General features: G+C 38.6%; 2 protein-coding genes across 2 annotated transcripts in view; both read right to left on the bottom strand.

Moving 5' to 3' along the window:
- Positions 1–4,530, bottom strand: part of igsf9a (immunoglobulin superfamily, member 9a) — a 52,425-nt gene extending 47,895 nt beyond the window's left edge. The window contains exon 1 of the mRNA XM_084046203.1: positions 4,408–4,530. The gene's annotated coding sequence lies outside the window, so the exon portion shown is untranslated. The remainder of the gene's footprint in view (positions 1–4,407) is intronic.
- A 1,060-nt stretch (positions 4,531–5,590) lies between these two features.
- On the bottom strand, positions 5,591–12,585 carry tmem230a (transmembrane protein 230a). Its single transcript, XM_084047701.1, has 4 exons — positions 12,427–12,585; positions 10,738–10,852; positions 8,389–8,511; positions 5,591–7,440 (listed from the first exon to the last, which is right to left on the bottom strand). The coding sequence occupies exons 2-4, from the start codon at positions 10,837–10,839 to the stop codon at positions 7,300–7,302; spliced, it is 366 nt and encodes a 121-aa protein (XP_083903827.1). The 5' UTR covers positions 10,840–10,852; positions 12,427–12,585; the 3' UTR covers positions 5,591–7,299.
- Positions 12,586–12,993: the final 408 nt, after the last annotated feature.

Genomic DNA, 12,993 nt, shown 5'->3' with positions numbered 1-12,993 from the left:
AAACAGTGCCGATGTCAGTTTTCATCTGCAGCAGGGAGACATGACCGAGCGGATACATGGACCCACATCTCAGTTGCAAAGAAAAATCACCCCTTGACTCTCGTTGCATATGCTGTTGAAAAGACAACTTTGGCATGGACGGGTGGTGAGAGAGAGAGAGAGTGTGTGTGTGTGTGTGTGTGTGTGTGTGTGTGTGTGTGTGTGTGTGTGTGTGTGTGTGCGCGCGATGCGATACGTGTGCGCGCACTTCTCACACAGACAGTAGCTGCTCATTCCGGGTTTTGGGCTCAGGGTTGCCTCTTATTCCAAATAAATTACTAGGCGCCATCTGAAAAGTCCTTAATGCTGTACACAGCTTCCGACAACAACTCTAAAAGACGTTGTGATCCGCTGGTCCACTGGTTTAATTCATGTGCCGATACAGACGTCGTCGCATCTATCCAGCTGTAGCCTATTAAAGCTCGTTAAGACTCGTCCGAAAGTTTAACAAAGAGTAGTGTAACATTTTTAGTCAGAGGTTAAAACAAGCCAAAACAGTGACATAAGGTGAGCTGAGAGATGAAACAGGGACCCCCTTCTATATTGTATGACATTTTTACTTGGTCTGCTCTTTTTTCCCCTCTACACCTATATACCTCTTTGCCAAAAATAGCAGATCTAAGCTTGTGAGCTTGTAGATCTGCTATTTTTGGCTTTAGTCCACCTCAGAAATGGGATGCTAGTGGTTAATGTAAAAAATATTTCACACAAAGATTTGGTGGCCCCCCCTGTAGTAACTCTGAGGACCCCCTAGGGGTCCCGGACCCCCTGTTGAAGACCCCTGGACTAAAGTGAAATAAGGTACATTTCTCACCTTGAAAACAATTAAATGCAGACATGTCCTTCTATGTGTCTGAATGCGAAAACCTTATTTATTTGTTTTTGCTTTTAGTTCAAATAAGAAAATAATTTTCCATTAAGATAAGATTTTGTTAGTTTAAAAAGATTACCATTTTTAATAAATAATAATTTCAATAACTGATCTCAATATGGACCCATAATAAGTTTTGCCAAAATCATGCAGCTCTAACGGCTAACAGCAACAGCCATAACAGCAATGGTATTATGGTACAAATAGATAAATATAAATATAAATAAATGATATAGGCTACAGTAGTAGTATTCTTTTTAAAATTCTTCTTGTTTTTGTAATGACTTTAGGCCTTTCGTTGCATAGTTAGGGCATCAATATTATAGCCATATCATGATATTAGACTGGATATCGTCGTGATTGTGATTTTGGATATTGTACTATTATGATATGGCATAAGTGCTCTTTTCCTGGTTTAATCTTATTGGTACTCTGTATTGGCAAATACACAAAATTAAGTACTTGCCTGAAAAAAATCTAGTTAGAAAATAGAAAATCGGTATCGGTAAAACCGGTATCGGCAGGTCAGACTTTTAAAAAAACGGAAATTGGTATCGCCAAGGATTTTCCAATCGGTGCATCTCTAACTCTACCTCTAAATGTGATATATGGCACTTTATTTTGTATCTTTTACTCAGCTGTTTGTTTCAGTTGTCTGAGTCAGAATGCAGGGATGCTTTGGCAGTGTTTCTGGCTAGATGGTTTTGAACCTCCCTGAAGCCGAATATACTGCATGCCTAAATGCAACGGATGTGCAATGATAGCGTTTTAAAGGAGAATTCCAGTCATTTTAGATGTTTGCTTTGATGTGTCGCTAATCACTCACCAACATACAAAGGGCCGTTGAATTTTTCCAGAGAAGCCCCTGTTGTCCATTGTGGAGACCCCTTCCACTGGCATAATGGAGTTATGCGGATAAACAAAAATCGCCTATTTTAGCAGCTCCAAAGTTCGTTTTTTTTTCACTAATCCTCATTATGCAGTGTACTGACACTCAAACATGCACTGAATGTCCCTTATGAGCTGCCGTTCATGCAGAACGACATGGAGCTGGTTGCTTGTTTCTCTCACAGAATCTGGCAACACCGAGGACTAGTTTCACGTCGTTCTGCATGAACGGCAGCTCATCAGAGACATTCAGTGCATGTTTGAGTGTCAGTACACTGCATAATGAGGATTAGTGGAAAAAACAACAACTTTGGAGCTGCTAAAATAGGCGATTTTTGTTTATCCGCATTACTCCATTATGCCAGTGGAAGGCGTCTCCACAATGGACAACAGGGGCTTGTCTGGAAAAATTCAACGGCCCTTTGTATGTTGGTGAGTGATTAGCGACACATCAAAGCAAACATCTAAAATGACTGGAATTCTCCTTTAAGCAGTAAAGATGTATACTGTATATCAGTAATAGAATGGGCTTCAATGTTAAAGCTCTTAGTTCTGAATTGAGCTCATCTCATACCCTGGGGTAAAATGTTTTGTTTCCTGGTTTAATTCATTCACCAGTCAGTATTCTTGGTTTTCCAGCTCCTCAGGCCATTGGTTAGCCAGTTTGATCCAGGGATAGCCAGTAGCTAAAATATCTGCTTCAAAACACTTTATTACTTGAAGATGTTTGTTTTGTATAAATATATGTGAGTGATACAGCACTTTACTTTGGTACTTTACTTAGAGTTGAATTAAAACTCAAAAGTATTCAACCAGTGTGTGGACATTCTATTCAAAGTTTTCAATTGTTTATTGTTTGTTGTTTTCAGACACTATTTTGTAAGTGCAGTGTACATGAACCATTTAATGATTTAGAAATTGGTAACTCAGGAAAACATAGAATATATTAAAAAAGAAGCATTATCGATCATTGCCATAGGGAAAAAAAAAAAAAAAAAAAAAAAAAACTACCTACCCATCCTTCCCACGAGGAAATAAAATAAAATAAAATTCCTTGCTACCCATCATTCCCACAAAAAAATAAAATAAAAAAAATAATAAAATAAATTCCCTACCTACTCAGCCCTAAAATGACAGCCAACCGGAAACCAAAGTTGTTTTTTTTTAGGCCTAAAGTAACTACAGTACATTTACTCAAGTAAGTACTGTACTTAAGTACAATTCTGAGGTAGTTTTATTTACCGGAGTATTTCCAATGTTCAGTACTTGTACAGTACTTCTACTCTAGTCCATTGGTTCTCAAAGTGGAGTCCGGGGACCCCTAGGGGTCCCTTAGGGAGTTCCAGGGGGTCCCCAGCTAAATGATAGATTAGGCACCAAATGGACCCTTATGGGTCTGTAACTCTGAGAGTGTACAAATTTGTACACTCTAAGAGTTAAATTAACATAGATTTTACAATAAAAATAGGGGTCCAATAGACAGAAATGCCATTAAATGGGGGTCCGTAGCCCTAATGCATGTCAAACTGGGGGTCCTTGAAATGTAAATGGTTGAGAATCACTGCTAGAGCCATAAAAAAATCTTCTCTTATGGGGGTCCCTGGCATATCTTTTCAAATGGGGGTCTGCGGGCTAATAAGTCTCAATTTGGGGGTCCTTGACATGAAAGTTTGAGAACCACTGCTCTAGTCTACAGTAACACTACTGAAACAGTTTGTCTTGTAAAGTAATGAAAGTCTGTCTAATGGTCATCACTGAGAACAGGTCATCACCACCGCCCAGCTACAACCTCACAAAACCCTAAATTAAAGCAATAACTCTGAATGACCATGAGATATAGTTAAACATTAATAATAAATGAAAGACCTAGTTGGCTGTTATACTGCCCTGTAGTACTGCTGAGTGGGTACAATGAACATAAAAGGTATGGCTGTACAAACACAAGGAGACCTTTAACTCACTCACACAAACAGAACTTCATTTCTAGGCGTAAATATTGACCACAGGAGCGATGAAATAGTCGTAAATTCCGTTTCAAAGTAAGGTATGTATTTGCAGTGGTGTAAAGTAAAGTAAAAGTACATTTACTCAAGTACTGCTCTTAAGCACAATTTTGAGGTCGTTTTTACTTTACTGGAGTATTACCAATTTTCAGTACTTTTACTTCTACTCCACTACATCTCAGAGGCAAATATTGTACTTTTACTCCACTACAATTATTTGAAAAATGTAGTTACTAGTTACTTTGTGGATTTTGATTATTACAAAACACACGTTAACCACATTTCGGCCATTTGAAAATAGCCGATCTACAAGCTCGTTGCAATGCAACACAAAATTGTGAGCTTGTAGATCTCTCTATTTTCAAAATATGTTTTTGAATAATGAGTAGGCCTACTTTTACTTTTGGTATTTAAGTACATTTTGATATCAATACTTTTGTAGTCTTACTCGTACACTTTGAATTCCGGACTTTTACTCGTAACAGTGTATTTCTACATTGCAGTATTGATACTTTTACTTAAAGTAAAAACATCTGAGTTCTTTTCCCACCACTGAATGTGACTGTGTCTAATGCAGTTCCTCATCCATCATGCATGTAAGCCTACCTGAGTCACTTTAGGAAGGATCGGCCAGGACTCTCCTTTTAAAATCCATCCCGTGTTTTTCCTCTTGTCCAATAACTTCCGCTGGCACGATGAGGTTAAAAGTCTCTAAAAGCCTAATTCTATGTTGTCAACCTAAAAGTTGGCCCTGTTGTTACTTGTGATGATACTCCAGAAACAGGTGAAAACTTTCCCCAGCAACACAGTGAGTCAACAGGTGTTTTTTTCACAGTGGAAAAGTAGTCGTGGTGGTGGCGTTCCAGTCCAGTGGGAGTTGATGCTCTGCTGCGCTCCGTCTCACCATTAACCCTCCCTCCACCGTCTCACCTCCCATAGACCAATCACCTCCCTCCTCCGTTCGTTCGTTCGTTCGATCGATCGCGCGCACGCACTCACGCACGGACGGGCAGACGTACATGCACTGAGTGTCCGGCATGGAGCACCTGTGTGCAGCGTTTACAGTAGGCTAAAATAAATAAAGACAGGTGACTCAAAAATACAAATTCCTTATTTTTTTACCCAATATTTCAGGACTGGAATATTCATTCAGTATACAATATTTGGGGCAATACTTGTGTAGCCACAAGAGGGCGTCCTCTTGTGAAATCCTCACATATGTGACTTACTAACTCTGATCATGCCGTCACTCAGGGATGATACCTCTACATGAACAGTTTTCAATTGTTGTTGGACATTTTGTCAACAAGAACATAGGTTAAAAGTTGACCATGTGAGAATGGTTAGGCATATTGAATAGGCCTACATACATTTCACCAAACACAACCATATCATCTGTTGTGTTCCATTGGTAAAGGAACAGTGGGCCCCTGAGAACACTGGGCACATTTTAATATTTTATCATTTACATTTATTTTCAGTGAATACATAATTTATTTATAACATTTAAGGCCAAATTTTACTACAAATTGTTACAAAACCTGTGATGGCTAGACATTTTGGGGATAAACAAGTTGAAGGGTACATTTTCCTGGATAATGATGTACCATGCATGCTCAACACATGTACACTTCACATGATTTCTAACAATTTTCCAAAGCATAAATGTATCCTTTCTTTTTTTACGTTTTGAAAACAATTCAACGTTGAGGTGCCCACAAGGTTTAGTTCAGATTCTTATACATTCTAATTGTTAAATTAATGAAAGCTTTTCAAAATGAAACCAATGTGAGGTTTTTAAATATTTTTTTATTCAAAATCAAGGAATATCCTTGAACAGTAATACACAGAAACCTCTCAAATAAAAACATTTCATTCAGAAATATACTTCGTAGTCCAAGTAACAAATCTTTGGATAACAGATTGCAAACTGCAAAGATAATAATTAGAAAACAGTATGTATTTTTATAGAGAGACGCACAATGCATCTTCTATGCTACTGTGCAAAGAGCACTTGGCTTACTACTACTGTAGCCTACATACTCTAAGTAAACCTTCTAAAACATTGACTTGGAGCAATAGTAATGCAACCATACATTCTCTGTACTGTATATTATCCTAAATTCTGTATATTATCCTAAATTCAGCAGGTCAGCCCACTTTTGACTGTAACTATATGATTGGCTAATCTGCAATGAATCGAAACACTTGAAATAATATTTCACATAATATTATGTGAAAGCAAACACTGTCAAAATGCTGTCGTTTTTGTTTTCTTTTTTGCAAGTCAAAGAAAAGAGTTCCATTGCATGACAATTGCTGTACACATTATACACAGCATAAAGAAAACAACCAAGATTAAATATAGCCAATTTGTAACGCAGTTTCTCATTCCAGTGCAAAGTTAAAGTAAACAGCAGGGAGCAGCCTAATGGTGCATTTACACGTACACGGAGTACAAGGCCTTTTTTTTTGCCGGTTCACGTTCATTTTCTATGGAAGCAACTCAAGCAAGCAGCGTTCCCATGCAAAGGATCATGGGATTGGCAGGTGTGGAGAAGTCGAGGGGATTGTCAAAAGGTTGGGTTTGGCTCACATTTATGCAAATGAGAAGCGAAGTTCACTAGGTGTCAGCCTAACCTAACGGTTTCTGCATTGAGTGACACTTAAGATGGACAGTCATAAACAGACTTCAATATAACTCTCCTGCCTGCTGCTGACATGAGTCGCCTGGGGCTCAAGCTGGGCCACAACTCGCTTAAAATACATACAACTCTATGATGAATATAGCAAATATGATGTACTTATATAAGGTACAGTGGTGGAAAGTAACTAAGTACTGTACTTAAGTACAATTTTGAGGTATTTGTACTTTACTAGAGTATTTCCAATTTCCAATACTTTTACTCCACTACATCTCAGAGCCAAATATTGTACTTTTACTCCACTACAATTATTTGAAAACTTTAGTTACTAGTTACTTTTCAGATATAAATGATTACATTATAAAACATGCATTAACCACTTTAGCCCTATTTTATACATAAGCCATTTGAAAATAGCCGATCTACAAGCTCAAACGCGTCGCATCGCGACGCGTTCTGAGCTTGTAGATCTGCCATTTTCAAATATTTCAGTACTTTAAGTACATTTTGATGCCAATACCTTTGTATGTTTACTCAAGTCAATTTTGAATTCTGGACTTTTACTTGTAACAGAGTATTTCTATATTGCAGTATTGGTACTTTTACTTAAGTAAAGAATTTGAGTACTTTTTCCATCACTGATAAGGTAATAGGTTTAATATACTGTTTTTGTTTAACTGAAAATAGTGAAATGGAAAGCAAGCAGCAAACGAGCGGAGAAGGAGCCTTGCTCCACGTGCGTGTAAACGCACGGTGACTCCGTGGAAACCAACACTATGGAGGAAACACTCTCTTCCAATTACCATCTCGTAGGTTAACAACCACTTGTCCCTGAAACCCTTATTATCCGAAGTCAGTCGTCAAAATCGGGGATGTCATCGTAAGAATAACCCCTGTAGCCTTTGGAAGCATAGTAGGCTATTCTCAGATGGTAGAATCCAGGAAGGAATACAAGTACCCCTATGATGAGGACAGGAATGGTACGGTCTGGATGCTGAAAACATAGACATTGCTATTGAAATGCTTGTCACTAAGCTTCATACCTACTACATCACTACCCGGCAAACACTAACTAAACAAACTATCCGTCTAACCTAAGAAAACATGCATAACCAAATCAGGAACTTGAGCATAATCATTTTATTGCCAAGTGTGAGGCTCATATAAGGGATTGCTCCAGGTAGTTGCAGGGACACTCGACATCAAACTATAATGATTAATGGAGGTCTACCAACAACATACATAGACATATAGTACAGATCTCACCAATAGGACATATAAAAGGACATTGCAGAACACATATTGAGTGTCAAATGCACTCAACTTGCACATTTGATTGAGCACTGCTGCTATTGATTAGTGATTGTATTTGTATCTGCACATTTTCAAAACTGCTGCTAAATGATAAGCTATCGTATCTGTCTAAGACAAGACCCTAAATCTAACTCTTCTTCACGTTACATCCAATATGTTATCATTAGTGTATATTTTGAATAAAATCTTCTTGAGTCTTGAATGAGATCATAGACAAATTAAGTTAGTGCGACAGTATGTAATGGTTGTGCAGAAGAAAGCATTACTGAGGCTCTTAAGTTCTCACTCTCTCAATGGAAAGAGTATGAAGGAGTCACCAAATGCTAGTACTACTTCCTTAGAATGTTATCAGGTTAAATAGATGAGCTTGTATGAACAGGGGTTAGAACAAATTAAATGGATGAATCTGGCCACCAGATGGCAGCATTGCATATTAATTTGATCCCTCAGTGGCATAACAATGGGCTTCCTCACACATTTTGGGGATTGGTAAAGTGGTTTACAAGATTAGATTGGGACAAACAGACACACAGACATGCACATAGACAGACAGACCCTCTTTTAGACGGCTACAATCCTACTGAGACACACTGTTAAAAGATTTTATCACACTGTACATCAAACTTACATCAACTTTTATGGATCCAGCCAGAAGTAGGGCTCCAATGATGATCAGTAAGGAGCCAATCAAAAAAAGGAAAGTGGCCAGGGCAATAGCCTTGTATGGAACTTTGGGAGGACTTTTCTTGAACTATACAGAGGATCAGGACAAAACAAGGTTATCAGTATTTGTGAAAGCATTTAACATTAATATACAGTGTGTATTTTCTCCCAATATACTGTATTAAGTATATCATCTATTTAAATAGAACAAACAATTGATGGCTTTATTGACAAGAATGCATATACATGAACATATATTTGCACATGTCAAAAGGATAAAACACAAAAAGCTTGAGAGCTTATTTCAATCATGGTCCTTGCAAATGCGTTGGGGAGACAATGGGAAATATATAGGTTCAACCTAGCATCCCTATTTTGGGCATGATAATAGGAGATATTGGTGAAAACATAAGATCATTTGCCAGAAAAGCATATCTACAAGTTCACAATGTGATGCCTTGTGAGAGCATGTAGGTACATCGTCTATTTTCTGCAGAGAGAGCTGGTGTAGAGGGGAAAAAAGGATGGTGCCTAGGCCTAGACTCCTGGGGAATACCGGTCAATGAAGTATTAAGGAAGACACAGCTGGAGTATTTGAGAACTGCACCAACACCATAGCAGGCAGATGTCATTAATCTCTTTCATGGATGCATTCAAGGAGAGAGGGAACATAAGTTGTTCTGTCACGGCATGCACTTAAAAGCTAATTTAAATGTCATTGCACGACCCTTACAACAAGTGTGTTGCTCGACAAAATAGATGTATTTTCAACAGGAAAATCTTTAACCAGGAGACAACAAATGAAGGTGTCACCTTCATTGTATGCAGTTCACACAGCTTTGGCTTACTATGGCAGGTGTCATTCTTATAATTCTTATGATCACATACCTAGCCTTTATTTCCCCTGGGTGAGGGGAGTAATAAAACGACAAAGAGGGCGAGAAGCCCTACCAGTATCATCCATATGGCTTATACAGCAGAAGTTAACCATTCGGCACAAGCTGAAGTGCCACCTTGCGATAAACTATTCCTCATTGACAGTAATGTTAATTTATTGAAGTTAACGTATTGATGAAATTACACAATTTTCTTGTTGTCTTTTGTGACTAAATAAGACTATGGTGTATGTGATCAACTAATAAGCACCTGACATTGCCCTCAGTATCCAGTCTTGTGCAATGATGCCTGGGTCATAATCTATTCTGAATGATTTAATATACAATATATCTGATAAGAACTTGGACGTGTGGGAACACGCAGAAGTCATGATCTGAACAAACTCAATTTTACGATCACTGATGCATCACAGAGGAGAGAGAGAGGCTTCACTAGGCATGAGTATCTCTTGGCAGGTTCCATATTGAAGAAACAAACCATAGATTCGCCCTTATCTAGACTCAGGAAAAATGATCTTAGTATTTTGTGGAACAAACTATACAGTACAAGACCATTTCACTGTAACCGTCCCTTTGTTGAGGGAGTGATCTCTCCCTCACACGAAAATAGCCAAACTGGAAGCTCACAACGGGTCGCACTGCGCCGCGTTGTGAGCTTCCAGTTCGGCTATTTTCGCTGCGAGACACGACGCACAACTAAGTATAAATCAGGCTTTATCTGCGGACTAAATGAGGTGGTGGAGTCCTCCCCCGACCTTGGTGATTTATATAGTAGGGCCTTATTCTGCTCCCTTCAGCTAATTCCTATTGACCTTAGTTTGAGTTATACCATACAACAATATCAATAAGCCAATACAGTGCTGTCAGAAGACTGAATTCCTTTGGTACATAATGGAATCTGAACTGGTGTGGTAGTGTGCCATTATAGCATGCTGGATAGTCCTGGGGGATGCTTAGATGTGCTGTGCCTTGAGTTGTTGCTCAAAAGTAGCATACATCAAAGTCAAACAAAAATACTACAATACATTATTGATATAAAAAAATGCACTACCCCCACATCCGGTCCAAAACGATAAATCTCTGACTTGCCTCTTGGCAAGTGTCTCTATACAAGCTCTAGTAGCTTGTATTGTATTGTACGTGTGTGTGTGTGTGTGTGTGTGTGTGTGTGTGTGTGTGTGTGTGTGTGTGTGTGTGTGTGTGTGTGTGTGTGTGTGTGTGTGTGTGTGTGTGTGTGTGTGTGTGTGTGTGTGTGTAATCAATAACCTGAAAATAGACGTGTGTGCAGAATTAAAAAGGATAAAGTCCCACTGGGCTACAGACCAAACTCTACAAACCTACTACTACGGAATAGAATACTAATAGTAGTTCTTAAAGTCTATATCCATTTCTTCCTGAGTTATATATATATCTCTTACCTGTAAATCTATGTAACCATCATCGTCAGCAGCCAGCCGTGAATACTTGACCTTATTGTTGGACAGTGCCGCGCCCGACACGTTACCTCTCGTAGGCATCATTATGTAACAGGACCTGCATACAAAGAAGAATAATCACGTTCATTCACCACTTTCATTGTACAAAGTGTGTACAAGGAATATGACTTGGTGATATGGTGCACAGACATTAACCTTTTTTTGACAATTTGTGCAAATCTTTAAATATATATATTTTTAAAGCAAACATTTGTAAAATATGTTGTTCCAGAGGCCTCCAGAAGCAGAGATTTGAGTTACAAATGTTCACTTTAAAAATATATATATATTCAAAGATTTGCACAGATTTTCACGATTTTTCGTGGCAGAAAATAGCAGATCTACAAGCTCATAGCGCTGTATGAGCTTGTATATCTGCTATTTTTGAATAGCTGAGATGCATCCCAGGATTGAATGGGTTAAGTAATACATCCAGGACAAACACAGACTGGACCAACATTGTAGTAGATATTGACTTAGTAGGTCAAATTTAACAATAGTCAGACAAATAGGTAGGTCTAAAATATCACATTAAAATGCATTATGGTGGTGTGAAATGTTAACATCACTGTTTTTCTTTGATTGTTTTTTAAAGGCAATCAGTTTGAAACAAGACCTCCAAGAGAAGCTGGTCTTCGTGGCAAAGACCTCTGGGAGTCTGCATAGGCCAGTGATTCTCAAACGTTTTAATTTCAAGGACCCCCATAACTAACTCTGAGTGTACAAATGGAACCATTCATTGCACATTATCTGTACACTCTCTGAGTTACAGAGCCCGTTTAGTTTATTCCTTCTGTAACTTTTGTCGATTCTTTAAATTGTTTTCCAGAGGTTTTCATGTGGGCTTCTTAACCAGTGGTGGAAAAAGTACTAAATGTTTTTACTTAAGTAAAAGTATCAATACTGCAGCGGTGGCCTAGTGGTTAGAGGGGCGGCCTTGATACCGGAAGGTCCCTAGTTCGATTCCCCAATTCATCACATCAATCATGAATCACCGCTGAATAGCCCTTGAGCAAGGCTTCCATGCAGGGTCCGGCTGGAAACAAGCTTCGTGCTTAGTCCGACACCCTGGGTAAACAACAAACTTTGCTTTGCTTTGCTTTGCAATGTAGAAATACTCTGAGAAGAACTTGAGTAAAAGTACAAAAGTATTGGTATCAAAATGTAATGAAATACCAAAAGTATAAGTACTCATTATTCAAATGTATACACATCATTTGAAAATAGCAGATCTACTAGCCATGGTTCACATGACCCTCGTCTGTCACATGACAGTCATGTTTCAGCCAGGGCTACAGATCTAAAAGCTCAGTAGCTCACAATGCATCGCATCGCCACACATTGTGAGCTTGTAGATCGGCTATTTCCAAATGGCCGAAATGTGTAGGACTGAAGTGGTTAATGTATGTTTTGTATTAATGTGGTGTTGTAACAAATCTACCTCAATGACAAAGTAGCAGGAGGATACCACGTAATGTCTGTTTCTCTAGCTGACATAATACAGTAGAAAACAGCCGATCTACAAGCTCGCAATGCATCGCATGGACATGCGTTGTGAGCTTGTAGCTCTGCTGTTTAGGGTTTATAGCCACATACGTTTGGAACGTTTGTAAGTAAACAAAGGAAACCAACCCGTTCAAGAACTTCAATGAAATTAATGATATCCAATCCGTCGCTTTACTCAACTCTTTTATCTTCTATTAAAGTTCATATGATGTGTTAATGTTTTCTCCATTGGGTTTCTTTCTCTTCCTCTGATTTGTTTTGATGAAATGCTGTTGTGTTCTAACTTCCTGGTTTCCCCTGCCAGCGCATGCGCACATACTGCCTCTTCATCTTCTCTTCTGATTTATGGAGGAGGACAACCAGAGATGTCTGGGTTATACTGCCGCCTACAGGCCTTTTAGATCTACTACTCATGTATTCAAGGCCTCAGTCATTTTTGGGTGAAGTATTCCTTTACTGAAATTAAATCCTAATAACACTTTTCTTTTCCTTTCTCCAAACAAATACAGTATATTTCATATCAGTATATCATACCAAGTAACATTTTTTGGGGGGTGCAGAGTTTTCAGTTTGATGCTAAATGTGGTTTGGTTTTCAGTGCGGCCTTTTGACCTTAAGGGGGTTCAGCAAGAACCAAGAACCAACAAAGTGAGCTGTGGGTGACTTCAGAAAACCAGTCTGGAATCTGTAAGT

Source organism: Gymnoscopelus microlampas, assembly GCF_963454915.1.
Source record: "Gymnoscopelus microlampas genome assembly, chromosome: 21".
NCBI lineage: Eukaryota > Metazoa > Chordata > Actinopteri > Myctophiformes > Myctophidae > Gymnoscopelus > Gymnoscopelus microlampas.
This window is presented reverse-complemented; position numbering and strand designations above follow the sequence as displayed.

Coding starts and splice junctions, on each gene's coding strand:
- tmem230a (XM_084047701.1), bottom strand. CDS start 10,839: ATGATGCCTACGAGAGGTAACGTGTCGGGCGCGGCACTGTCCAACAAT. Junction 8,512..10,737: donor ATGGTTACATAGATTTACAG/GTAAGAGATATA, acceptor TCCTCTGTATAG/TTCAAGAAAAGTCCTCCCAA. Junction 7,441..8,388: donor CTGGATCCATAAAAGTTGAT/GTAAGTTTGATG, acceptor CTATGTTTTCAG/CATCCAGACCGTACCATTCC.